Raw genomic sequence first — 26,282 nt, 5'->3', positions numbered from 1 at the left:
AGGGTGTAAGGGGTTTAAGGTCACCTAAAATAGTTAGGTCTTGATTGTTATAGGTAAAAGATATTTTGAGTATTGCATAATCAACTTAAAAAGGCCCAAGTGTTCTAAACCATTGCATTCTTAAGACCATTAATTCTCCATTAATTGGAAGCAAATAGAATGGTACGAAAAACATGTGATTTTGCAAATTGGCGGGGACATAGGACATTGTCGGGACATAGTAATTAGTTAGAGCTATTTCCCACCATTACAGAGAAATTACAGATGGTTTTGGTAGGGATTTTGAGATGTTGAGTTATGTGTGGTTGGAGAATTTTGTTTGTGATGTCATTATCAAATATTGTGAAGACTAATGCCACGTGTGATGAATAACTAACTTTCTAGAGAGTTAGTTATTCATCACACGTGGCATTAGTCTTCACAAATATAAAAATAACATATATACCATCAAGTAACCAATTAAAATTTAGGGTTTTTTGAAAATTAGGCCAATAACAATTTGTGGTTGTAATTGAAAATAGGTTTCCTTTGTTTTAGATTCAACTTCCACTACATCTTAAATTTCATTAGTCTCTTGAGTTTCAATAGGATTATCATTTTTTGCATGTGCAAGAAGAATTTTCCTATTGCACATTTATGGCCAAGAACAAACTTTTCATCACAATTAAAGCAAAAACCTTGAGCTATGAGCTATTCTCGTTGTGCTAAGGTTGTACGTCGCATAGGTAATTGATTTAAGATTGTGTTTACAGATGTGGTTCATGTTTAGATGGTGTTATGGGGTTTAGGAAAGGGTAAGGTTTTCGATAATTCTGTTGGGAATTATAAAGGCGAGGGTTTTGTAAATTTAGGTTTGACCTCTTTTAGCTTGACCTCAATAAGTTTGGCTAGTCCCACAACTTGTGAAATAGAGTAATAGTGTTGGATAGCTATATCGTTTCAAATTTTTTCGTTTGAACCTGCTATAAAATATTTAAGAATTAAATCAGGTGGTAACCCTAGTATCCTATTTCCTGAATTTTCAAAATAGGCTTCGTATTCAAAAACATAACCATGCTATGTTAGCTTAAATAGTAGAGCTTGATGGTTTTCATAGCCTAAAAGAACAAAACGCAACTCAATAGATCTAGAAAAAGTGTTCCAATAAGTTAATTTGTAGTTTTGAAATATGCATATATACCATCCAAGAGTTCCTCATTTCATAAAAAAAAGTCATGGGTAATCGATTTTCTAAAAAATGTTATAAAAAGTAAAAAAAATCTTAATGGGAAATCATCAATAATTAACAAAATTATTTTGATAAAATTATTATTCATTTTTAGCTATTTAAAAGTTCTCCTTAATTTTTGTGAAAAGATCTAGTATAAGGATTATACAATTATTTTCAACTTTTTATTATTTATATTATATGTTATTCATGTCTCTATTGTTGTCACCAATAATCTAAATTATATAACAGATTGCGAGAAATTAAGAACCATGTCATCCTCTTATATTATTGTAATTAAAATTGACATAAAAACGTAAAATAAAGACACACATAACATTTATTGTTGACATAATTAACTAAATTTAAAACAAACAAAGAGGATGAACCATATGCTTGTAATCTTAGCCACTACCACCAAACTGAGCCTTAAGCTTCTTAATTTGAAGTTCGTCAAGGAGGGTAGTCTTTTTAATTGTGCGAGTTTCTAAGTTGTTACCAAATAATAACTTGTCAAGTATATGCAACCTCGGATTATCGCTACTAAAAGCAGAATAAACAAGAGCTTTTCGAGGACCAGAGTTAATTGTAAAATGCAATAGTCCTTTTGGAACAACGTAAACATCACCAGCTTTTAGAGTTTTCACATAAGCATTTGTTGGTGTGATAAATCCAGCAGTAATGACACCTTCAACAACAATTGTTAATTGGGTTGCGTCGGGATGAATATGCATTGGTACAGTTCCATTTATACCAAAATCAACTCTTGCCGCCGAGATACCAAGTCCATTGAGACCTGGTAAATTATTGACAGTTGCTACTTTAAATCCAACATTAAAAGGGCTCTTTAATCTTTGGGCTACAAAACCTGAGAATGCGAAATCATTCTCTGTTACAATAGTTTCTGACTTGCATGGATAACCAGAAGGGGTTTTTGAAAGCCCTAGGTTTGCAACGCAAAAATCATTGGTAAAAGAAGAAGCATTAGAGGTGTATGAAAGAAGAGCAACAAGGAAAAGAGTAATGAGAACTATCTTCATTTTTGATAATTGGATGTGGGATGAGAGAATAATGTTATTAGTTTTCTATTTATAGTATTAATTTTCTTATTAGGTGGAGATATGATTTTAAATTGTGGACCACATAAGACGTGGCTTCAATATTGTATCTGCAAACGCGATCTTATTAAACTGCAATTATAATGTGATTATCAATTATAATTAAAATTGTATTTTTACACAATACTACTACATTGAAATAATGTAACGTGCTACAATGTCTTAAACATAAAGGGATGGGATGAAAAACATTTTGTGTGTTATAGGGTTGAATGAATTTTAAATTTTAATTTTCTTTTCAAAAGATTATATTTTTAAATTTTTATAATTTAAAATTTAAAGAATATTTGTTTCAATTTCAAATTTTTTTAAAAGACTCAATAATTCTACACTTTATTTCCATTGTTTGTCTTTTTAACAAAATTTGCTAAAAAAATTGCAGAATTTTTTATTTTGAGATAACTCAAATGGTCTATTTTCGTTGTCCATTCTTTTTTATTTAAATTTAGATATTGAAATCCAAAAACCTATAATCAATATGTTTCTAGTCTCACGCACACACATGCGTGCACATTCAAAGAGAATAAAATAGACATTAATGTAAAAGAAAATATTACTTATAAGGTTAACAATGTATATAAGATGTGTTCGTGATCAGAACAAGAATTATGTGTGAATCGTAATGAAGGACTTTTGATATGGTGTTGTTAGTTTCTTGAGTAGTTGAATATGAGTGGACCTATAAAATTAACATTTTATCGTCCAGATCAATGGATGAATCTAAATAAGGTAGTATAAAGTATGAAAAATGTGTGTACCTTAAGTTTTGCGTAAGTAAGGATATATGTACACCTAAGTCGAATTGTTATTGGACCTTGCTCAAGAGTAATAGATGGACTTTTATTATTTGGGTATTTGACCGGTACAAAACAAAATATAATATAAAATAATTAATAGAAGAAAAAAATTTAAGAAAACTATTCAAATAATGTTTTTTCTTCTTCTTTCTTTCTTTTATTTTCTAGCCTACGGTTATTTTTCTATTGCTCTTTTATTATTTGGTGTTTGGTTGTGGTGATTAGTTTAGTAGATCTTGTGCTTGAAAAACCTTGTTGGAATTTTGTATTCTCATTATAGGTTCGTTTATTTTGGATTTTTTTTTAAATGACTCTTATAGTATAACATATTTTTGTGTAAGAATATTTAAAAAAAAATTTATAAAAATTTCAAATAAAAATTTAATTTGAGCAATTATTCTTATAAAGTTAGTTTAGATATTTTTTCATTTGATTAAAAAAATAGACATCAAAATTTTAAAAAATTATTTAATTTTGAAGTTACTTCAAATAACTTTTCATAAAAATTATTTTTAAAATATAAATTTTTGAAAAAATTGCAATTTCAACTGTATTTTGATATTCAATAATGTATGTTTATATTATTGGATGTCAAAATTAGTCTCCTAATTTAGAAAAATCAATAGAAAAAAATTTAGAATGTCAAAATTAGTCTTCCAATTTAGGAAAATTAGTCTTTCAACTATTTTTATATTATAGGATGTTAAAATTAGTCTTCTAATTTAGAAAAACCAATTTAAAAAAAATTGATAATATTTTAAAAACTGATTTTATAAAATTCACTTTTAAAAATATAAAAAAAAATTATTTTTTTTAAAGTTAAAACGAACAAGCATAGTATGATAGTTGTGATTAAAAAAAAATTCTTCAAAACTATATTATTTTATGTAATTTAAAAGATAATCCTAATATCATACTGGTCCAATTTTTTTAAAAGCGGCCTAGCTAGCCTTTCAAAATTTTGTATTTATAAAGTAACATCTAGAATGAACCATCAACTATATGGTACATTGGTGGACCACTTTTCTAAACCATCTGATTTTTTTTAAAGGTTGATATGAGTTGAAAATATATTGAGAACGCGTGTATCTTTTCATACACAATCCCTTACCCTACCTTCTCTTATAGCTAAGTAATTTTATAAAACAAAACCTGACATAACAATTGAGCCATTTTTCCGGCAACACCACATGCCACCACCATGGTTCTCATCTATTCATGGTTTTTCTCTATACAGATTGTTGCTAACTCGTGTCCCACAACCTCTGACTTTTGTCACAAACTACACCGATCTCAATCCAATCAGCACCATAATTGTCCCATAAAACTCCATTACGATTTTGTACGTGGTTACAATCACAGAAGGAAGAAAACCCATAATTTATTAGTGGTTTTATACTAGGGTTATCAATCGCTTTTAATCACAAATTCTAAATCTAATTTAGTTAGTTCAGAGTTAATAGTTAATAATACATTGCCTCAATGAAAATTATTTCATCAGCCACGATTTCATCTTCTATTTAGTTTATTAAATATTTAGTTCATTAGAGTCCCTTATATTTATAACTTTTCATTAATTTATTCATTAAATATTAATAGTTGAGATATTAATATTTTAAATAAAACGCACACATTTTTTCCCAACACAAAATATTTTAATTATTATTGGAAAAAAATTGTTTAACAAAATATTGTAAAACTTACTATTATTATTTAACATTATTATTTAACTTTTTTCCAATACAATAAATATGTAAAATATTTGCAGTTATTTATTACTGTATATTATTATTTATTAGAACAAAACAATAATTAATACCAAAACTCAAAACAAAACAAAATTTATTTCAAAAAAAATATAGCATTATGTAATATATACAAATGAATTGCAAACATAAATTAAATAACACAAGTGACTTGGTGGAAAGGCTTTAGGGATTTGAGTCAAATGTCATTAAGAAATAGAAAAACATGATCGCCACGGCAGGGACCAATTCTAACAAGAAATAGAGATATGGGGACATCCACCAAAATATTTAAGCCTTTTTTAAAATTAATTGTACATTTTTTTATTTCAAAAATATTAATTTAAAATTTAATATTTATAATTATACTACACTAATATATAATTTAAAAAGTATAAGTTTTCTAACTAAAGTGCAAATAATAACTATAAATCCAAACTAATAGTAATGTGTAATATATAGGAGAGTTAGGGTTGTTCAAATCTAAATTGTTCTAAATAAAATTCAAAATTTAATTTAAATTATATAAAATTATATTGAATTTAATTTTATAATTAATTATTCAAAATTAAATTAAACTGCAAGTAATTTTATTTATGGATCAGATGTGTTTTTATTTCAAAATCGATCCAAACAGCGACGTAAATACTTATATTAAGTCCATTTTTTAAAATTCAAATAGGACCTGTGAATTGAATGGGCCAGAGCCTGCGTGTGGCTATAATTGTCTGGCGTAATTTTATAGACAATTTTTCATCTCACCCTTATACATTCTCCCAGATCCTGCGCGAAATTCTCAAAACGTCCTCTATTTTTGAAGATGCATATTCAAACACACATTTTTTCTACAAAATACTTAAATTCGAGATGCATATCTGAATAAATCTTATTTTTATGAAAAAGGGTATGTTCGGATATGCATCTCCGAATAAACCTTATATTCTTATTAAAAAAAAGTATGTTCGAATATGCATATAAGAAAAGTTTCTTGTTGTGCTTTTTTTTGACGTAGTATTTGATATATAAGGATATGCACACCTAGTAGCCATGCATCCGCAATGCAACAAATATGTAAATGCCAACAATTTTCTTATTGAGGAAAACAGTTTGAAAATAGAAAAACGGTTAAAATAAAATTATAAAAATCTGAAAAATACAACTAAAACTTAAATAAAATCATATTAAGTGTCTACAAATTTATTTGAAAATATGAAAATGAAAAAAATCAAATAAAATAGAAAAATAAGGAATTTAGGATTTTTAGGATGGCGTTCTGTTTTTTTGTCACTTTGATCCCTAATATTTATCTGATTAAATGACACAATAAAATTTCGATTCAGAGTTAATTTTCCTGAAAACCGAGTATTTTTATATTAGCTCACGTAAAATCGGAAACACTTGACTGCAAGGGTCAGAACGCGATGATACAATTCTTATGACTCCAATATTGGTTAAATCGACATAGAGTCCCTGAGAAGTGCGTCAATTTTAATGAAAATGCGTAAGAAATGAGTTTAAGAGTGTTTTCGGATATGAATCTCTGAACTCACCCATGGTCTGAGTGAATTTGGATATTCATATCCAAACCAATTTACTGCTTGTTTTATGAAGAATGCGATCGGAGATACATCTCCGAATTCATTTAAAGGTATTCTTGGAATTTTAAGGGTGCATCCCATATAGTAAGGATCAGATGAGTAATTGCCATTTTATATCAATGTTAATTTGGATGCAAAATTGCCTAAATGTGCGTGCTTTAATTATTGAGGGTAATTAGGGATGTCAATGAGACGGGGGATACATTCCCATCACAATCCCCGCCCTTGAATTTATTCCTGATCCCCGCTTCGGATTCCCACTACGGGGGATATTGTCCTCCTTCCCAGTCCCGACGGATCCTCAAGGTTCATGCGGAGATCTATAAACATGATTTTTTATTTATTTATTATTTTAAACCAAATTAATAATAAAAGCTTAAAAAACTAATCACAAAAAATTTAGAAATTATTCCCTTTTGATAAATATATTGTTTTAACAATATTTAATTTATAATATTGAGTGTCATGGCCACCAAAATTTCAAAACTAAAAAAAATTAAAATAATTATTTAATTTCACTCTTTTACTAACAATACATATATATTTTTAAATTTGTGTAAATGATTAATTATATGAAATGACAAATAAACTTACAAAATAATTTAGAATGATATATAAATTAAGGATATTATGCTATTTTAGGCAGAGCGGAGACTCCACGGGACAAAAGATATGTACGTCACCCACGTCTCCGATGTGCCTTCGGAAAGACTTTGTTCTCCATACCCGTTCTCGCGGGGGAAAATTCCTCTTCTTTAGGGCACAAACGGAGAATCCCTACAGAGATTCCTGTTAACGGAGACAAGTTGACATTCCTATCGGTAAGGGTACTACAGTCCGGGTGGCAAGAGGTTTTAGGGGGATCACCACCTCGTTGGTCCCCTATATGATACTTACCCTTTTGTGAAGTAAATAGACTCTATATATCTTCCATCTTCCATGTCCACTTTGTAACAAAATAATTAACTCTATAAATAGCAAACAACCTCTTTATTCTATTATTACACATCCAATTTTTCTAGATGAAGATCATTCACATTTTTCTTTTTCTTTTTTATCTTCTCTCATATACCTCCCATGCTGTATCCACCAATGATTTCTGTGTAGCCGACTTTACGTTTCCAAAAACCCCTTCAGGTTATCCATGCAAGTCCGAAACAAATGTAACAGCAAATGATTTTGCATCCTCTAGTCTTGTAGCTGCAAACACAAAAAACATTTTCAATTCTGGACTCACCACTGCATTTGTCAAGGATTTACCAGGTCTCAATGGACTCGATATATCGGCGTTAAGAATCGATTTCGATATAAATGGAACGGTTCCAATGCATATTCATCCTGATGCATCTGAATTAATAATTGTTGCTCAAGGTGAAATCAAAGCTGGATTTATAACGCCCACAAAAGTTTATGAGAAATATCTTAAAGTTGGTGATGTTTTTGTTTTTCCAACAGGACTGTTTCATTATCAAGTTAATATTGGTCCCACAAAAGCTATTGTTTATGCTGTTTTTGGTAGCTCAAATCCTAGTATTCAATTACTTTTTGGTTTATTATTTAAAAATAATTTACCAACTCCAATAATTCAAAAGACTACTCTCCTTGATGCTTCACAAATTATGAAGCTTAAGGCTCAGCTTGGTGGCAGTGGCTAGAATTGCTAGCTTATATGAATCTAATTTTATGTTTGTTTTAATTTAAGTTAATTATATGTATGAAATAAAATTTATGTGTGTTTAGTTTTTATGTCAATTTTCATTTTAATTAGAGGTATGAAATAAAAATTATGTGTTTTTAGTTTTTATGTCAATTTTCATTTTAGTATGTAAGAGGATGTATGGTTCTTAATATCTTATACAAACACAATGTTTTTTATGTTGTTTTTTAGCAACAATTTGTTATATAATTTTGATATATTTCATACAAGTTAAAGAAATATTATAAATAAATGAAAGAAAGTAATAACTTTATAAAATTAATCTTGTTATTTTTAATGTTTTTCTATTATCATAAATACAAATTAGAGGAATAATTAATTGAAAGTGACACATATAATATATTATGTAGAGAATATACAACTAAGAAATTACAATTAACATTACATTGAAAATTAAATGTGATAATCTTCTTGAAATAATATTTTTTTTATAAAAATATTACAATTATTATGAAATAAAAGAAATAATTTTTTTAATAAAAATATTACAATTATATTATAGAAGTATTTCATTTAGTCAATCAAACATATCATTAGCTTATTTAATTTCTGTCAATAAATTATTTATTTTTAGTCATTGCAATTATATTAACTTTTGTTTTTGGTTGTATTTTGTTTAATTTTTTATAAAATATATTTATATTAAAAATTAATCATTATATAAAGTAAATGGAAAAAAATTTAAATAACCAGGTTTGATAAAAAAAAATACAAAAAAAAAACCATGTTTTCGGGGTATTTACCAAAATGTCAAGGTTTGGGAGATCGGAAAGGTGTATGCGCCAAATGAAATGGCGCATTCATTTCAAGCCAAATGGATTGACGCAAACATCTAATTTTTAGGGCAAAAAATTTCAAGCCAATTCAATTGGCGCATGAGTGCAACATCCCACACATAGGCGCCATTTCATTTGGCTCCAATGTGTTGGGGTATTTTTTTTTTAAAAAAAATAATTGTTTCGGGTATTTTCGCGCAAAGTTTTTGATTCCGGTGTTATATTTTAGTAAAAACGACTAATAAACCGAGTTCGTAAAATTCTTAGTAACCCTAAATAATATTTGCGTTGTCGATTGCGGTATTTCACCGTTTAGATGGGCATTTACCAAGTATTGGGGAGATGAAGTCATTGTTTCGGGTTAGTGTTTGGGTGTTGTAATATCAGCTGATAATAGGCAATATTGTTTGTGTGTGTTGTAATGTTTAGAAGTATTGGTTGTCTTATATAGGATAATGCTCTATTGCACAATGTTTACCAACATGCTTACAGCTTTGCATTGTCTCAAGATGATGAGACGCACGCTGATCTAGGTCTGCCCCAAGATTCCAACATGACGAGACTAGACAGACGCACGCTGATCTAGGTCTATCACAAATTTGTTATGGTCTTGTTAGAACGCTAGAGGCCGGAGACCCACACTTTCCATCTTCTAACAGGGGAGTGCACCATAACCCTAGAGGATGTTCACATGTTGCTAGGCCTTCCAGTAGATGGTAAGGCAATTAATGGTTGTGTTATGCAAGCAAATTCCCTTTGCCATCAGGCATTGGGTATAGACTTGATAGAGGGACAAGTTGGTGCTAGGGGACAAGGTGTTAACCTTAAGAGGTTAAAGGACTATTATTCAACATTTCGGTTGGATGATGATTCTTCCTAAGAAACTATACTTCAGAAAACCAGATGTTACTTGATCTTGCTATTTGGAAACATTTTGTTTCCAGATAGTATCGATAACACCGTTAATTTTATGTATCTACGTTTGTTAATGGATTTTACTAGAGTGAGTCTATATAGTTGGGGGTCTGCAGTGTTGGCTACGTTGTACCAATCCCTGTGCAAGAACGCAAAATACGATTCTTGCACATTCTATGGATGCGCTTTGTTGGTGCAAGTGTGGGGGTCGTGGAGGATGCCTATAATGGCCCCGATTAATAGAACCAATTGGACCTTTCCGTATGCAATGAGGTAACTTTTTAATTCAAATTTTTAATGCAACATAAGTGGATTATGATTTACTCTAACTAACACATTGAATTTGCGTTTTAGATTTTGCGTGAAAAAAATAGGCTTCACAAAAAATCTACGGTCAAATATCACAATGTACCGCCAGCTTATTGATCACTTACGACCCGAGGATGTATTATCTCTAATATTTTGCTCTTTTATAAGTGTATTTTTATAAATATTTGACCAAAATAATGTATAACTCTTATGCATGCAGTTTAAATGGAGACCGTATCTCGATTGCGACCATGAGCCTAGAGGTGCAGATGCAGCTATTTGGACTGCAAGAACTTTCCTGATCCGGTACAACATCATCGAAATGCATCATAGTGACCGGGTGAAACTACAGTTCGGAATGCATCAAGGTATATCCGGTCCTCCAATTGACTTTAGAGTGTGGCACCTCAGACGAGTCAACCATCAGTGGAATCATCAAAACTGGAAGGATTACGCACCCGAATGGCGCCAGATGTGGAAGGACCGTCACCAATATGTCCTCGACTTCCCCGTGAGTGATCGTGAGATGAAACCGTCCGCAGAATACATGAGTTGGTACCGTACGGTTACCACTCCTAATTTATTTATTGCAGATCCGGCTTACTTAATAGACCCCCGTGCTCACAACTACATCCTCCCCAACAACAACCTGAAGAGGAACAACAACAACAACGACAACGACAACAGCAACGACAACAACAACTACAACAACGACAACAACTACGACAACTAAAGCAGCAGCAGCAACAACAACAACGAGAACAAGAACAAAATCAGTACACCAACCAACAACAAAATCTGTTCCATACTTCGTCCCATTCTAACCGTAACTACCGGCAACAAAATTTGTTCCAATCACAGTCTCAACCTTTCTAAGAAGCTGAAGACCAACACCATTCCGCTAGCTAATACCAGACTCATTCACAACCACATGGCTTTGCAGGTTACACAGGGTCCACAAGGTTGTTCGGACAAAACATTGAGTCCGGTTCGTCAAGCCTCCATCTAAGTCCCGATGATGGTTCACATGCTGAATCATCTCACCGTGGCACCCATTTTGGCTATGCAACACCGTCGAACCAATTTGGCTTTTATCAAGGTAGTTCTAGTGCTACTGGGTGCTATAGACCGGAAGTCGTGTCTCAACCCACTCTCCCACCACCATTTAACACTTTTGAGGGCTTGGGTAACCGACTTTACGATAGTCGGTTTCCGGAAATTATGGTAGCGTGGATGAATTCATAGACAGTGACCAGCGGAACAACCCACTTCCAGGCCCAGCTATACAGACCCAGCAAGAAGCACGAAGGGGTGAGGGTGGTGCTAGGCTTCGCGGCGGCGTCAACGAACGCGCTAGACGTCCGGTAACAAGACCTTCGTGCGGAACAGATGGTTATCTTGGCGATGGACGCCATTAGGCATTTTGTTATGTATTTTTTTATGTTTTCTTTAATCAATTGTTGTCGATGTATCGTTTCCCTAAAATTAATGAAATTTGTTATTTCAGGTTTTTATATATAGCCCCGTTGTTTCGATTTCGAATAACGGGTGTCAAAATAGGTGTTTATAAATTTAATTATAAAAATTAAAATAAAAAAAAGGGGGTTGGCTTTAGGCGCCAAATGGTTTGGCTATTTGGGGAAAAAATACCCTAATGCGCCATTCCATTTGGCGCAATCAAATGAAAAATTAGGGTTAGCCATTTGAAATGGCGCATGCACCCCTAAATAACGCTTATGCGCCATTTTAGTTGGCGCATTCAATTATCTAGGTTTCTAAACCTAGACATTTTGGTAAATACCCCGAAAACATGGTTTTTTTTTGTAATTTTTTATTAAACCTGGTTATTTAAATTTTTTTCAAGTAAATGAGTCTAAACTGCTTGTATAAGATTCAATTTCAATTTATTGGAGTGATATTCCTAGTAGTTTGGGATGTAATTAGAATAACTAACAAACCCTTGCATTGTGTGTAACTAACTATCAATGCTTGCATGATGACTATATATAACAAGCTCCTCACATTGCATCAAGCAATGATTATCAATTACACAAGAAGATCTTGTGCAAACTCTCTCAATGAATCAAAGTTTGTCCTATTATGGTATCATTCGCCTAAGAATGAACCTTCTTTCGCTCGCATTTCTTCATCATCATCCTTGATCTAGTGCTAAATTTCTGCATCTTTGGAAGGAAATACACATAATTTGTTTGTTCTGGTGAATCAATTTCAGAATCAAGCTTCTGAGAAACATCAATGGAAAATCAAGACAGTACGCTGCAAGACACGCAACAAGTAATCAGATCTTTGCATGCAATAACATATATAATGGTGCACTCAAGCTTCAGTAACACGTTTGCACCGAAGGTGTGATTTTGTCACACAAGCTTCACAAGGTTGTGGTAAATCCACAAATTTCGTCCATGTTCAAAACCAATAATGACAGGTTAGGAAATATCATCTCTGAAGAATATGAGCCTTGGACTATTCAAGATTAGGCCCTATTCACGGGTTTCTTTCTACATTATCTAAATTCTTACCAAATTTTCTTTCGTGTAAGCCCTCATATGAGGTGTGAGATAAAGTGTATAAGAATTTCACTTGCAAATAAAGGCAAGAGTTCATCAAATAAGATTCTAAGTGAAGACAATCAAGAAAGATAGAAGGTTTACCTGAGAGTATGTACTTCGTATTAGAGCTATTATAGATTCACTGCCTACCATTGGTGATCCAATCTCTAAGAGGGATCAAGTTGATGTCATTCTCCAAGGACTACTTGGAGAGTATATTCCCTTCATCATTATGATCTATGGTAAAGTGGAACATACATACATCTATGAAGTTGAAGCATTGCTGTATATTCAAGAAGCTTAACTAGACAAGTATTGGCAAGAGCTTACTACTTCAAGTGGAATGCCAAACATAACTCAAATTGTCAAGTTAAAGACCCTAAAGAAGCGATGCGTGGGAGGTAACCCATAAAATTATGTGTTTTAATTTTTTTTCTTGTGTGTTTATTTCTTACAAGAATAAAAAGAAATTTACTCAAGGAGCATCATCGCCTCCTACTAGACGAATTGCATCAACAAAGACTAATTAGGATGGGTAGACCATAGATGAGGAGAAAAAGGAGTTAAGTCATTTTTCATTGCTTCCTCCATAATTTTTTTTATAGCTTTCTCTCCTTTTTATTTCACTATTAACACTGGAGAGAATCTCTATTTTAAGTATGCGAGGGGGTTATATGCTTTTATCATTTAATTATTTGTCTTTATTGAATTATTTAGTAGGATTTTGATCATCCATTTTGATTCTGGATGGATGATCTAATCTTTTCTCTTATTTTTTTATTCTCAATTTTTCGCTACTACAAAAAAGACTTCTTACCTTGGTTGGGAGAGGACTTTTACATCTAGGAAAAATAAGATCACATCTTACCCCTCTCTTAGATAGGTTTTCTATGGTGGAAAAAATGTTATTTATCCTTCTCTGTGTGGATATGAGATTTCAAGATTTTATTCCAAATCTATTTATCTTTGTTCCTTTATGATCTTAGTTATTCTATTAGTATATAATACTTTTTGAGATAATTCATGGTATATAGTATTTATAAATAAAAATTTAAATGATATTTTAAAAATTCGAATATATTTATCCACCCAACACACCTTAGATACCAATTCAAATGAGTGGGTCCCGCTCCTAATTTAACAAGGAAACTTAAAAACCCAGAACTTGAGCATTAACCCATATCCACGTCAAGCTAATAATCATCAACATCCAGTGATTAATCGATAAATGATCTTGCTTAATTATAATTTTATTCCAAATAATCCAAATAGATCAGCCAATAACCCCTCAAAAAAACACTAGCACAAATAAAACAACTTGCAAATTAATTGTGGCTAAGGGGCCAAAGTAAACTCACAAGATACAAAGAGGTCATCATCAGAAACCCAATATCCACCACACACAAGAAACCCCACCTCACTGCTCCTCATCATTATCTAGTGCCTCAGAAGATTTAATTAGTTTAGTCAGAAGCCTATTTTGAGGCAATTGTGGAGAGTAGACAACAACTTTAGAGGGAGCCCAGCTGTTATAGACCATAGCAAGTCCTAAAACCACGAACTCTAAGCTATCCTCCGATCGTCCGATCAAAGAAACAAGGATATCATAAATCGATCTCACGGAGAACCCATCTAAAGGATCCACTCTCCAAATATAAACATCCTCTTAATCAATCCACACTAAACCTAAGCTATGACCAAGAAGAATTCGTCAACAATAAAATTGGAAATTAGAAATTGGTATTTTTGATTACATTTGTATAATTGAAACCATCAATATTTAACAAAGTTAATCTGATAAATTATTATTCACTTTTAACTATTTAAAAAGGTTCTCTTTAACTTGTGTAAAAATATCCAGGCTTAATGCATCTTTTAGTCTCTTATCTTAATTTCAGATTTTATTTAAGTTCTTTATTTAATAAACGTTCGTTTTAAGTCCCTTAAATTAAATTCTGTTAGTCACATTGGTCCTTTCAGTTAAATTTTGTAAAAAATCGGATTAAGTAAAGCAGACGTGGCACTAATTTGGATGACTTGAAATTATTTTAATAATATTTTACTATTTATAATTTATTAAATATTTTATCCACCACATGAGCTTCTGTTTCTCTTTTTTCCATTTTTCCTTTTCCTCTTCACCAGAGCAAAAATGCGTTCTCTTTAATTTGATAAACCAGGTTGCAAATAAATGTGGATTTTTAGATAATTATAATTAAAGTTGATTTTTTAAAATAATTTGATGATATGAAGCTTCGTAATTTAATTCATGTATTGCCAATAATGCAGGAATTTTTTTTTTTCCCGAAAAGTGTGAATTTTTTCTGAAATATTAATTTTTGGCTTCACAAAAAATGGTGCAAGTATTTCATTGAGCACTCTAGCAACATGTGGAAAGAGCATAATCTATGGTTCAACCTTTTAAGCCGTTTTAAAGATTCCATATTACATCTGCCACTGAAAACACTTGATTGGAACAAGTGTGTGCAGACCTTAGTATTCCTTTTCATTTTGTTTCTCTACTTGTTGTTAATATCTGGGTTTCTTCACTTCTATATGTTGTGCAATTTCAATGCTTTAATGAAGCTATATTAAAATTATTTCCTCACTTTTATATGGTTGTCAAAAAAAGAAGTTGGAACACTTATAATTACATGTTCATATTTTTTACAAATGTTTCATTAATTAAATTGTCATTTTTAAGAGAAGGTTAGGAAGAAGAATTGTTATATATTTTTTAGACATTATTAACAATTTACGAAGATTTTTAACCTCTGAAAAAAACCACATATTTTAAATAAAATATCAATTTTTTAATACACATGTTGACTCAATAAGTAATCTGTTGCCTTACTGTCATGTCACATCATCAACGGTAAACGTTTTTCTCATAATTTAACAGAAAAGATTAAGTTGATTAACATAACCGTTTTAAAGTACTAAAATGCAATGAAATATGAAAGTAAGTTAAAGGATTTCACAACTAATTAAGTCAAATATTTACTATGAAGATGTTGATCGATTGGGGAATATTATACAAATATAATCAAGTATTTATTAGATTTTATGCATGTCTCTATTGTTACCACTAATCTAAATTATTAGTAAAAAAATACATTGAAAATATATGAGAAATTAAGAACCATATCATCCTCTTATTTTATTGAAATTAAAATTGATAAAAAAACACACATAACATTTATTGCTTACATGATTAACTTAATTTAAAACCAACAAAGAGGATGAATCATAAGCTAACAATCCTAGCCACTACCACCAAATTTTTCCTTAAGCTTCATAATTTGAGCTTTTTCAAGGAGTGTAGTCTTTTCAATTGTTTCGGTTGCTAATTTGTTACCAAATATTAAGCCATCGAGTATTTGCAAGCTAGGATTGTCACTACTAAAAGCAGAAAATACAATAGCTTTTCCAGGACCAGAGTTAACTGAAAAATGCAATAATCCAACTGGAAAAACGAAAACATCACCAGCTTTAAGAGTTTTCTGATAAACATTTGTTGGTGTGATAAATCCAACATCAACGACACCTTCAACGATAATTGCCAATTCGGTTGCATCGGGATGAATGTGCATTGGTACAGATCCATTTATAGCATAATCTATTCTTGCTACAGAGATGCCAAGCCCATTGAGACCTGGTAAATTATTCACATTTACAGATGTAAATCCAATATTAAAAGGGCTTTTTATGCTGCCAGCTACAAAACCTGAGGATACAAAGTCATTCGCTGTTACAATGGTTTCTGACTTGCATGGATAACCTGAAGGCGTTTTTGGAAGCCCTAAGTTTGCAACACAAAAATCATTAGTAAAAGAGTTAGCATTTGAGGTATATGAGAAAAGAGCAAGAAAGAGAAGAATAATGGGAACCATCTTCATTTTTTATAATTGGATGTGGAATGAGAGAATAAGGATATTGGTTTGTTATTTATAATGTTAATATTCTTACAAGGTGGATACATAATTTCAAATTTTGGACCATCATTTGAGGTTTTTTTTTTTTAATCAAGAAATACCATTAATGCGAGAACAAAGGGTTTCCGAACCTTTTACACGATAAAACGGGACAAAACCCGTCAAAAGAAAAGAGGAAATTACAAATCAATTACAAACCTATTGATTACGACATAAATAGTAAAGGATCTTTACTAAATTCGTAAAAGCTAGAATTGAGGTGGCTGCATTATAGTGTCAGCTACCGCAACCTTATTAAACTACGATTCTAAAACATCTTTTCAGTTTTTAAATTAAGTTTAATATACAAATATTGAGAGTGTAAAATATTTTTCACTTCTATCCAATAGAAATATGTCACAGCTATTATTTCAAATGAATTTCTCTATGCTTTATTAGCATGATTGTTTTTTTAACAAGTTTTGTTAAAAAATAAAAACAAGTACAGTGATTTTTTTAGGTAACTCAAATAGTCTATTTTCTTTCTGCTTTCACCTTTTTATATTAAAATTTAAATATTAAAATCTAAAATACCTTATAATCAATTTGTTTCTAGTTTTATTTTAATAATGTGTTTTTAATGCAAAAGGATTTTTACTTTAAAGTTAACAATTAGATAAAATGTAATATAAAAGATCATTACATAAACAAAAAAGATTAAATAAACAATTCAAATTAAATATCAAACAGAAAGACTAGGAACATATTTTTCTTCTAAATTAAAATATATAGGAAATTTAAAAAATAAAAATAAAAATCATAATGTCATTCTGGTCCAATATTCGTTAAAGCAGCCTAACTTTTTTTGTTTTTCTTATTAAGTGGGGGCAAAATACCACCCTAGAAGTATATTAGAAAGAAAAAAAAATCAAGGATCAAAGGAAGTCAAGGGGACCAAAACAAAACCCCATTAGAATAAAGCTCTAAAACGAGGCCAATAAAATTTCAACAAAACTGAAATTAATATTCATATAGACAACATCTCATTAAGTAAAGTATTAAATTTTCAACCTAATGTTGGCAAGCCTATCAACACAGTGATTTTCTACCCTAAAAATGTAAATGGCCATAATTGACATGGACCTAGATGAGATGCAAAGTAATATGCATTTGTTATTTTTCCAGGAACAATTGAAGGTTTACTAAAAGCCATTATCACGAATTTGAAATCGGACTCACGCCATAAATCGGATCGGTTTTTATCATTTTTGCAATCTCAATAGCTAACATAGCCTGTGTAATTTTTCAAAAGAAGCATTGTCTGGACCAAGATTCATGGCAAAGCTGCCAAAATACTCTGATTAGAAGTTTCTAAAAATACCACTACAAATAGTTGTATCAAGCACATCAATGGAGGTCTCATCCATGTTACATTTAATCCAATTAAATTGAGGATGATACCAAATAAAATCATAAATAATAGGGAAAATTAGTTCGCAGGAGCTGTAAAATGTACTTGGTAGATTTGATTTTCTTAAAGGGCTAGCTTAAATGAGTTTTGGATTTTAATTTTTAAAGTTATGTAAATTAATTTTTGAAATTAATTTTAAAGAAAAAGATGTGGGTAATTTTATTTTTAAAAACTGTTTTAAAGTTACATAATGTTACAAATTGGCCATTATTAAAAGTGTATCACTTTTTCTTAATTTTTTTTCCAATTTCAAAAACTAAAAAATCAAGGACTCATTTGAATGAATTTTAATTTTTAGTTTTTAAAAATTATTTTGTAAATCAATGTTAAAAAAATAATTTAAAGTAAAAAAAATTACAGAAAGGCATCAGCAGTATCAAGGACAAACACTAAAGGCATCATCAGTATCTTCCCTAACTCAGAAAACTTTCATAATGATCACAAAATATTAGGATGGAAGTAGATCTGGAAAAAATTTACAACATCAATTTTGGCTATGTATATGGTAACAAGGACTTGGAGGGCAACTGTTGGAACATTATGTATATATATTCCAATATAGGGAGATGAATTGAAAAAGTTCAAGTTCAGCATTGTATGTTAGTTGCAAAAACTCCTTAGTCCCACATTACTTAGATTAGAAATCTTGGCTAGTTTACTTCATTATATAATGAAGTCACTTGTTTCATTCCAAAACACACCAAAAACTTATTTTGAGTTTTTCCTTCCTCACTCTCATAACTCCGCGTCTTTCGAATTGTTGAAGCGACAACTTCTCCCGCTTTCTTTCTACTCGTTGAATTTTTCGAGAATTTTCTTGAATTCTCCTTAGAGAATAATGTTAATTTCTCCTCGTTAAAGTTGAGAAATTTTCAAGTATAATTTTTCTTAGATTCTCTTTAGAGAATTATTTGAATTTCTCTTTGTTTGAGAAATTATTGTGATTGGTCAAATGACCATTATTAAATTCTCTTTGGAGAAATATTGAAATTTATCTTGGTTCGAGAAATTACTACGAATGGTCAAACCAGATACTAAGATGGTATTTATATCATATTTGAATGGTCTTAGTACCATCTGAAGGTGTATTTCTAGACCGATTATCTATCGTGCAAATAGTAGTCGTACAGTATAGATTTGAGTTGTTTTATCCTGGAGGCGGAGCGGTAATTTGACTGCTTTGCATGATTTTGGGCAGTACCGTGAAACGTCTTAAAGAGAGAAACCTAGTCCGCGACTCGACCCGGTAATTTCTTCGGTGGCAAAATTTTTAGAACCATGATCCAACAATTTTAAGACGTTTCGAATTGCCATGGCTACCGAAAAAATTATTGGTACTTCTGCGGATACTGTCTTTGACAAACCATTCATGTTTGAGAGATGTCACGTAATAGTGTTGAAGTTGAATCTGTTGCACAAATTAAAGTGAACAATTTACAGCTTAGGAAAGAAATCCCCTGATAGAAAGAATTATTATAACATTCTGAATGGAATCGCAAATGATCTGTATGACTATTACAGTAACTAAGATACTTCAAAATATGTATAAGAGGCTCTGAAAAAACAAGTATGACATTGAAGAACCTGGAGAACAAAAGAATGATTTTAGCAGCTACATGAAGTATCAGATGGTAGATGAAAGGTCCGTGGAAACCCAAAGTTACGAACTTCAAAAAATTGCTCATGAGATCATGACTAAAGGTATGTATTTATATGAACAATTCGAATTTCTTTATTACTGACAAATTGCCTCTAGTTTGAAAGTTTTTATAAATTATGCTTTACTACAAAATAAAATAATTTTTAATTGAGAGTCTGATTATTCTCATTTAAATTGAAGAAAAATCTTAGCACATGATTAAATAGAAAAGTGTTGGTTGTTTTAAACAACAAAAAGAAATTCGGTGTGGTTCTGAAGCTATATGGCAATTCATTAAAGAATTAGAACCGCAATATTGTGATTCGAATTAAGAATGGGAACCCTTCTATGGTCCCAATTGCTCCAACTAGACAACAACCACTACCTTAAACAAATGATGTTGGTTTCCCTTTGTTTCAACTGAGGAAAACTAAGTCATATGGCTAAGAGATGCAGAAGCATGCTTGAACCCATTGTAGCCCGTAATACACAAGTTAACTTGGCTAATGGGCAAATCATTGCTATGATAATTGAAATCAACATGGTTGATAGATCTGATGGTTGGTGGATTAACACGGGCGTCTCTCGTCATGTTTGTTACGATCGTGTTATGTTTAAAACATACACGAATACTAAAGATAAGAAAGTGTTGTTAGGAGATGTCCACACCACTAATGTTGTTGATATTGGAGAAGTGGAACATGGTCCACCTATAAAAAGACTTTAATCTTGAAGGATGTCATGTATACTTCAGAGATTATAAAGAATCATGTTTATGTTTTTTTTCTTCTTCTTATAAATAAGGAAAGATTTAGTCAATTTATTGGGGTAGATTTGTACACCATCATCACAAAGAATGATATTTTTGTGAATGAAATTGACAAGTTAAAAAAAATGTAAAGTATTTGAAAATGATTTATTAAGAATTTGTAGTGATAGGTAGACTGTATGATTCTAGTTTATTTAATAATCTTTATAAACAACATGGAATTGTACATGAATCGATTTCTCCATATTCTCCTGAACTGAATGGTAAAGCAGAAAGAAAGAATATAACTCATACTGAACTTTTTGCCGCAATAATGATGAATTCTGGTGCTGCACCTCAGTAGCGGGGAGAAATTTGTGACTGTTTGTTATGTCCTGAATAGAGTTCCCAAGTCAAAGATTACTATTTCTCCTTATAAGATATTAAAGAAAAGACAACCAAACTTGTCTTATTTGAGAACTTGGGGATGTTTGGCTTATGTCAGAATGATGGATCTAAAACAAGTTAAAATCTCTAGTAGAGCATATGAATGTGTACTCATTAGGTATGTAGCAAACAGTAAGGCATATAAATTTTATGACCTAAATGCAAAAGTCATCATATAATCAAATGATGATGATGATTTCTATAAATATGAATTTCCCTTCAAAATGAGAAATAGTGGGGGCACTCAATCGAGTCATATTCATGTAATAAGAAGCACAGAAAGCAACGACAATGTAGAAACCGAACTTCAACGAAGTAAAGGAGTAAGAGTTTCTAAAGACTACGAGCCTGATTATCCGGCTTATAATGTAGAAGAAGATCTAGTAAATCTTCAAGAAGCCTTGTCATCAATGGATGCAGATTTATGGCAAGAAGTTATAAACGATGAGATAGAATATCTAGAATCTAACAACACATGACACTTAGTAGACTTGCCTCCTGGTTGCAAATCAATCGGATGTAAATGATTTTTGAAAAAGAAACTAAAACTTGATGGAACTATTGATAAATACAAGGTTCGCCTTGTAGCCAAGGGTTTTAGACAAAGAGAAAATATAGATCTCTTCGACACCTTATCCCCAGTCACCAGGATTACATCCATTAGGGTACTTATTTCAGTAGCTGGTATTTATAACTTAATAGTACACCAAATGGATGTTTAGACAACCTTTTTAAATGGTTACTTAGAAGAAGAAATCTATATGGAACAACCGAATGGGTTTATGATACACGAACAAGAAAACAAGGTCTGTATGTTAGACAAATCTCTGTATGGATTAAAGCAAGCTCCTAAACAATGGCATGAAAAGTTTGATAACTTAATGATATCGAATGAGTATAAAGTGAATGAAAGTGACAAATGCGTTTATTACAAATTCGAAAATTGCATATGCACTATCATATGTCTCTATGTAGACGATTTACTCATATTTGGATCAAACATTCAGACCATTAATGATGTGAAATCATTATTGTGTAACAACTTTGATATGAAAGATCACGAGATTCTTGGTATCAAGATCACGAGATCCGTGCAAGGAATTTCTTTGGATCAATCATACTATATGGAGAAGATCTTAAACAAATGTAAATACTTTTATTGTAAACTTGCGTGCACACCTTATGATCCAAGTGTGAAACTGTTTAAGAACACTGGTGAAAGTGTGAGACAAACTGAATATGCGAGCATCATTTGCAGCCTTAGATATGCCACTGATTATACTAGACCCGACATTGCATATGTCGTAGGATTGTTATGCATATTTACAAGTAGACCGAGTAACGAGCACTGACAAGCTATTGAGAGAGTCATGAGGTACCTTAAAAGGACCATAGATCTCGGCCTACATTATCAAAAATTTCATGGTTTTCTAGAAGGGTACAATGATGCAGATTGGAACACCTTATCCGATAATTCCAAATCTCCTAGTGGCAATATATTTTATATAGCCGGAGGAGCTGTAACCTGGAAATCAAAGAAACAGACTATCCTGGCTCAGTCCACAATGGAGTCTTAGGTGATAGCACTAGCCACAGCTAGTGAAGAAGCAAGTTGGTTAAGATGCTTGCTAGCTGAGATTCCTTTATGGGAAAAACTTATGCCAGTTATGTTGATCCATTGCAATAGTACAACGGCTATTGAAAAAAATTGAGAACCGTTACTATAATGGTAAAAGACGTCAAATAAGAAGAAAGTACAATACCTTTAGAGACTGTATGTCTAAAGGTGCTGTAAGAGTGGATCATGTATGAACTGGTGAAAACTTAGCAGATCCATTGTCGAAAGGATTAGCTAGAGAGAAAGTCCATAATAAATCCAAAAAATGGGACTAATGCCTATAAAGAAATGATTTGTTCATGATGGTAACTCAACCTAAATGACTGGAGACCCCAAGAAATATGTTCAATTGATAATAACAAGTTGTGAGTAATATGAGGCGATCATGCTAGAGTAAATAAGAGAAGCATGAATCCTGAAGTAATAAGAGGATGAGATAATAGAAACTCTTAATGAGATCTATACTATGTATGAAGTAGTACCTAGGCTATAGGAGTACTCTTGATGGACTCACCTATGTGATTGTATAGATTAGGCCGGTTCTTATGATATTTCGAGGAAGAATTCCTAGAGCCTTCACTAAACCGGGATACACGTGCAGGGCCATTAAAGCAAAATCTATTAGAATACACCTTAAAAATAGGTTGCGTGTGAGTTTGATGTGTGAGATAGAGTTCAAGACAATTGCGTCACTCTTATTGAATTGGAATCCTACTTGCTACGCAAAGGTTCAAGTCGTAGACACCTCTGCTTATGCAAAATCTTAGAAACGTCTGATGTTATTTTTGAAACACTTTTTTAAATTCAAGTTGGGGGTTGTTGGAATATTATGTATATATTCCAATATAGGGAGATGAATTGAAAAAGTTCAAGTTCCACATTGTATGTTAGTTGCAAAAACTCCTTAGTCCCACATTACTTAGATTAGAAATCTTGGCTAGTTTACTTCATTATATAATGAAGTCACTTGTTTCATTCCAAAACACACCAAAAACTTATTTTGAGTTTTTCCTTCCTCACTCTCATAACTCCGCGTCTTTCGAATTGTCGAAGCGCCAACTTCTCCTCATTTCTTTCTACTCGTTGAATTTTCCGAGTATTTTCTTGAATTCTACTCAGAGAATAATGTTAGTTTATCCTCGTTTGAGTTGAGAAATTTTCAAGTATAATTTTTCTTGAATTCTCTTTAGAGAATTACTCGAATTTCTCTTTGTTTGAGAAATTATTGTGATTGGTCAAATGTTCATTATTAAGTTCTCTTTGGAGAAATATTGAAACTTCTCTTGGTTTGAGAAATTACTACGACTGGTCAAACTAGATACTAAGATGGTATTTATACCATATTTGAATGGTCTTAGTACCACCTGAAGGTGTATTTCTAGACCGATTATTTATCGTGCAAATAGTAATCGTACAGTATAGAACTGGGTTGTTTTATCCTGGAGGCGGCGCGATAGTTCGACTGTTTTGCATAATTTTGGAAAGTATCGCGAAACGTCTTAAAGAGAGCGACATAGTCCGCGATTCGACCTGATAATTTCTTCGCTTGCAAACCTTTTAGAACTGTGATCCAACAACAACTGTTTCAAGTCGGCCAAACGGCCCATTAAGTCTCACCTATTACAAACTCTGCCCACTCAAACTTACAAATAGGTACGCCCTCACTTAGGATTTGCACACTCGAACCAATCACCGCATTCATCTCAATGTGGGAACCCATCCAACGGTCTCCCATACCAGCTGTTGCATCCATAAGGGGAAATTTTAATCGCCGTCCATATATACGTGTTATTTTGCATCACACTAAGGTACGATTATAACTCTATCTTGTAGGTTACACATTCTAACCACTACCTTGGATGTTGGAGTGTTAGGAGGACCAGTGGACCACCACCTTAAACTTACAGCTACATCCCTCCTTAGAGCAGGAAATTAAAGTCCAGGTGAGAGGGAGTTTTAGGAGGACCAGTGGACCACCACCTTGGTTGGTCCACTATATACTGCTTACCCTTTTGTGAGGTAAATTGACTCTATAATATAGATCTTCCATCTCCACTTTCTAACAAAATTAAGATGAAAATGTCCACTATATAATACTTACCCTTTAGTAAACCAACTTTATTCTATTATCACACATCCATTTTAAGATGAAAATGATTCACATTATTCTTCTCTTTTTTTATCTTCTCTCATATACCTCCCATGCTACATACACCAATGATTTCTGTGTAGCCAACTTTATGTTTCCTAAAACCCCTTCAGGCTATCCATGCAAGTCAGAAACAAATGTAACAGCTGATGATTTTGCGTCCTCTACTCTTGTAGCTGGAGACTCAAAAAACATTTTTAATCTTAGATCCGCCACTGCATTTGTCAATGATATACCAGGTCTCAATGGACTCGGTATCTCTGCAGCAAGAGTAGATTTTGATATAAATGGAACTGTTCCAATGCATATTCATCCGGATTCATCTGAATTAATAATCGTTGCTCAAGGTCAAATATATGCTGGATTTATAACACCTACAAAACTTTATGAGAAAAATCTTAAAGTTGGTGATGTTTTCGTTTTTCCAACAGGACTGTTGCATTTTCTAGTTAATACTGGTCCGAAGAAAGCTATGTTTTATGCTGTTTATGGTAGCTCAAATCCTAGCATTCAATTACTTGTGGATTTATTATTTAGAAATAAGTTACCAACTCCAATAATTCAAAAGACTACTCTCCTTGATTCTTCACAAATTATGAAGCTTAAGGCACAGTTTGGTGGCAGTGGCTAGAATTGCTAGCTTATTATTCTAGTTTATGTTTGTTTTAATTTAAGTTAATTATGTATGAAATAAAAGTTACGTGTGTTTCGTTTTTATGAAATTTTCATTTTAATAATGTAAGAGGATGTATGCATGGTTCTTATTATACTATACAATCTCAATGTATTAACTTATCAAAAAACTATTATGTGCAAACAAAGACCCTTCAAGGCCTAAAGAATAAATAGAAAACAACCATTACAATTTTATGTACCAATTGCTATCAGCTTGGTAAGTGTTGGTGTTACCAATGCAAGCTATTATATTTCTGACTTCCTCCTTATTGTTTTAACAAAAATATCTGGCTTCTTCAGCATATAGTTCCACAACACATTATTTCGGACTTTTCATGTTGTTTACTCTTCATTTTGATAAATAACTGCTAGTCCTCCGAAATTGATATTTCGATTATTTGCAGGATCGGCTAGATTGATTCTATGACATATGTGTATAATTTTGTATGTGTTGTGATGAGTTTTCTGAATACTAATGCGTTTGATAATTTTAAAAGACAATGCATAAATGTAAAAGGCTTGTTTGTAAAGATAAAAAAGACAAAGGAATATAAATTTGACAGAAAATTAAAGGGTTCGACCAGAAAATGTAAAGAAAATGTAAAGGACTTCACTACAAGAAAATTGTTGATTAGCCGGGTGAATTTGGCAGGTGAAATGCCCCTCGCAAAATATTGCAGTTGCAGGATGCATACCACGTCGCAACCCAAATTTCTTATATATATATATATATATATATATATATATATATATATATATATATATTTCCATCTCGTAAAGGAGGGAGGGAAGTTTGAAATTTTGGAAAATAAAGTTGTAGGATGTTAAACACCCTGCAACGATGTTTTAAAAAATTTATTGAAAAAATA

General features: G+C 31.8%; 4 protein-coding genes across 4 annotated transcripts; 2 read left to right on the top strand and 2 right to left on the bottom strand.

Moving 5' to 3' along the window:
* Positions 1 to 1,470: 1,470 nt before the first annotated feature.
* Positions 1,471 to 2,253, bottom strand: LOC131627649 (germin-like protein subfamily 3 member 1). The gene has a single exon (XM_058898487.1). It carries the CDS (start codon positions 2,245 to 2,247, stop codon positions 1,612 to 1,614), a length of 636 nt encoding a protein of 211 aa, XP_058754470.1. The 5' UTR covers positions 2,248 to 2,253; the 3' UTR covers positions 1,471 to 1,611.
* A 5,179-nt stretch (positions 2,254 to 7,432) lies between these two features.
* Positions 7,433 to 8,204, top strand: LOC131627691 (auxin-binding protein ABP20-like). The gene has a single exon (XM_058898529.1). It carries the CDS (start codon positions 7,488 to 7,490, stop codon positions 8,118 to 8,120), a length of 633 nt encoding a protein of 210 aa, XP_058754512.1. The 5' UTR covers positions 7,433 to 7,487; the 3' UTR covers positions 8,121 to 8,204.
* Positions 8,205 to 15,945: 7,741 nt separating this feature from the next.
* LOC131627648 (auxin-binding protein ABP19b-like) lies at positions 15,946 to 16,656 on the bottom strand. The gene has a single exon (XM_058898486.1). It carries the CDS (start codon positions 16,649 to 16,651, stop codon positions 16,016 to 16,018), a length of 636 nt encoding a protein of 211 aa, XP_058754469.1. The 5' UTR covers positions 16,652 to 16,656; the 3' UTR covers positions 15,946 to 16,015.
* Positions 16,657 to 24,685: 8,029 nt separating this feature from the next.
* On the top strand, positions 24,686 to 25,589 carry LOC131627692 (auxin-binding protein ABP20-like). The gene has a single exon (XM_058898530.1). It carries the CDS (start codon positions 24,737 to 24,739, stop codon positions 25,367 to 25,369), a length of 633 nt encoding a protein of 210 aa, XP_058754513.1. The 5' UTR covers positions 24,686 to 24,736; the 3' UTR covers positions 25,370 to 25,589.
* Positions 25,590 to 26,282: the final 693 nt, after the last annotated feature.

This window comes from Vicia villosa, unplaced genomic scaffold (genome assembly GCF_029867415.1).
Source record: "Vicia villosa cultivar HV-30 ecotype Madison, WI unplaced genomic scaffold, Vvil1.0 ctg.000393F_1_1, whole genome shotgun sequence".
Taxonomy (NCBI): Eukaryota; Viridiplantae; Streptophyta; class Magnoliopsida; order Fabales; family Fabaceae; genus Vicia; species Vicia villosa.
This window is presented reverse-complemented; position numbering and strand designations above follow the sequence as displayed.